The sequence below is a fragment of the Hipposideros armiger genome, unplaced genomic scaffold (genome assembly GCF_001890085.2).
Source record: "Hipposideros armiger isolate ML-2016 unplaced genomic scaffold, ASM189008v1 scaffold_156, whole genome shotgun sequence".
In the NCBI taxonomy this organism is placed as follows: Eukaryota; Metazoa; Chordata; class Mammalia; order Chiroptera; family Hipposideridae; genus Hipposideros; species Hipposideros armiger.
In genome coordinates, this window is record NW_017731506.1 from 789,306 (window position 1) to 790,812 (window position 1,507).

The 1,507-nt window shown below is 38.7% G+C and overlaps 1 protein-coding gene across 1 annotated transcript in view; it reads left to right on the forward strand.

The window, feature by feature from the left end:
* Positions 1-1,507, forward strand: part of COMMD10 (COMM domain containing 10) — a 174,097-nt gene that overhangs the window by 7,679 nt on the left and 164,911 nt on the right. Inside the window, exon 3 of the mRNA XM_019651240.1 lies at positions 683-763. Within this exon, the coding sequence (XP_019506785.1) occupies positions 683-763 (81 nt within the window). The remainder of the gene's footprint in view (positions 1-682; positions 764-1,507) is intronic.

Below are 1,507 nucleotides of genomic sequence, written 5' to 3' on the forward strand. Positions count from 1 at the left end.
TTTTCCTGGGTGAGGTAGCTAGGTCGCCGGCCATTGGACAGCCGCTCACGGCAGCTCTTGGCAGCTCACACTGGCTGCTGGCCACACACAGTAGCTTATGGCAGCTCACTGCAGCAGGGGCTGCAGCCTACGCCGTTGCCGGTGACTCACGGCAGCCCGGCTCCAGGTTGAGCTGTTGTTCAGCATCTTAGCTGTAGAGGGCAGTGTCACTGGCCCCCATGTGGGATCTGAACTGGGGCCCTGCTGCTCAGAGCTGGTGTCCCAAGCCAGCTCTTAACCAGCGCACCACTCGGCCGGCCTCTGCTCACTTATCTTAAGCTTATTATTTTAAGGGCTCATGCCTGATGTACCAGTGGTTGGGGGAATGTAAATATTTCCTTGTCTCCCTTCACTCGAAGCCACTTTATTAATATAATGCCATTGAAATGCTGGAGAATGTCCCTTTTGTTGTTTTCTCTCTTTTAAAAATATTACCTCCTTGTACACATTGGGGACACTAAAGTTTATTTTTCTACATTCTCAGTCTCTATTATTTTGTTAAAACAGCTTGTTTTGGTTTATAGTAAAAGGATTCTGACTGACTAACTTGGAAATTCAATTGTAAATAACTATTGAATTTACTGCAACATGTGATTAATTAATTATACATAAGTAATGCTGTTATATTTTTCATATTGATAAGGTCTGGTACTGTAGCTCATTGTGTCAAAAAGATGTAGTCACAGAAATTCTGGAACTTTCAAATCAAAACATTGCTCTTAAGGTAAGTACTTGGCATTTTGGCTAAATTGGGTTCATGCTTTTCTCAGTCATAAAATAGGTAGTAGAGACTGGGAGTTCCCGTGACTAGCCTCTAAACAACAAAAAATATGCCAGTTTGTGTTCTAAGCGGCTTCAGTTGAATAACTGTGTAGTTGTACGTCATCCTAAGCCTCAAGGCAGGGACTCATGGAGCTTCTGAAACGCCTCCATATTGGGGAGCTGCAGCAGTAGAGAATGTTATTTTTAGTATGTGTGCAAAAAGTATTTTATTTAAAAGCTGTTTTAGTAGTGTACATTTTTCATGCTTGATAAACCAATACCTTTAGATCAAGGAGATTATTTTGGAAATGAAAGGAGACTAGCCAGAGGTTATACTCAGATGGTTATCTTCTTTCTATTATCATGTATTGCTTATAAAAGTAGTTGTGTAATGTTTCAGTTTTGAAAAATAGTGAAATTATAAAAAAGACAATTTCCTGCTTTACATATACTCTTATAATAACCTCATGAAAATGGAAATTATTTGAATATTTATTTGTTTTTATGTGTCTTTTTAACTCAAGTATAGTGTACCTGAGGACATGGACTGTCTATGTAGCACATAATGGATGCCCAATAAATATTTTTGAATGAGTGAGGATGGAAATTACTGTTAATTATTGTTAACATTTTGACGTTTAACCTTCTAGGTTTTTTTCTTTTTCTTTTTAAGATTTTATTTGGGGAATTGAGGGAGAGCAACAGT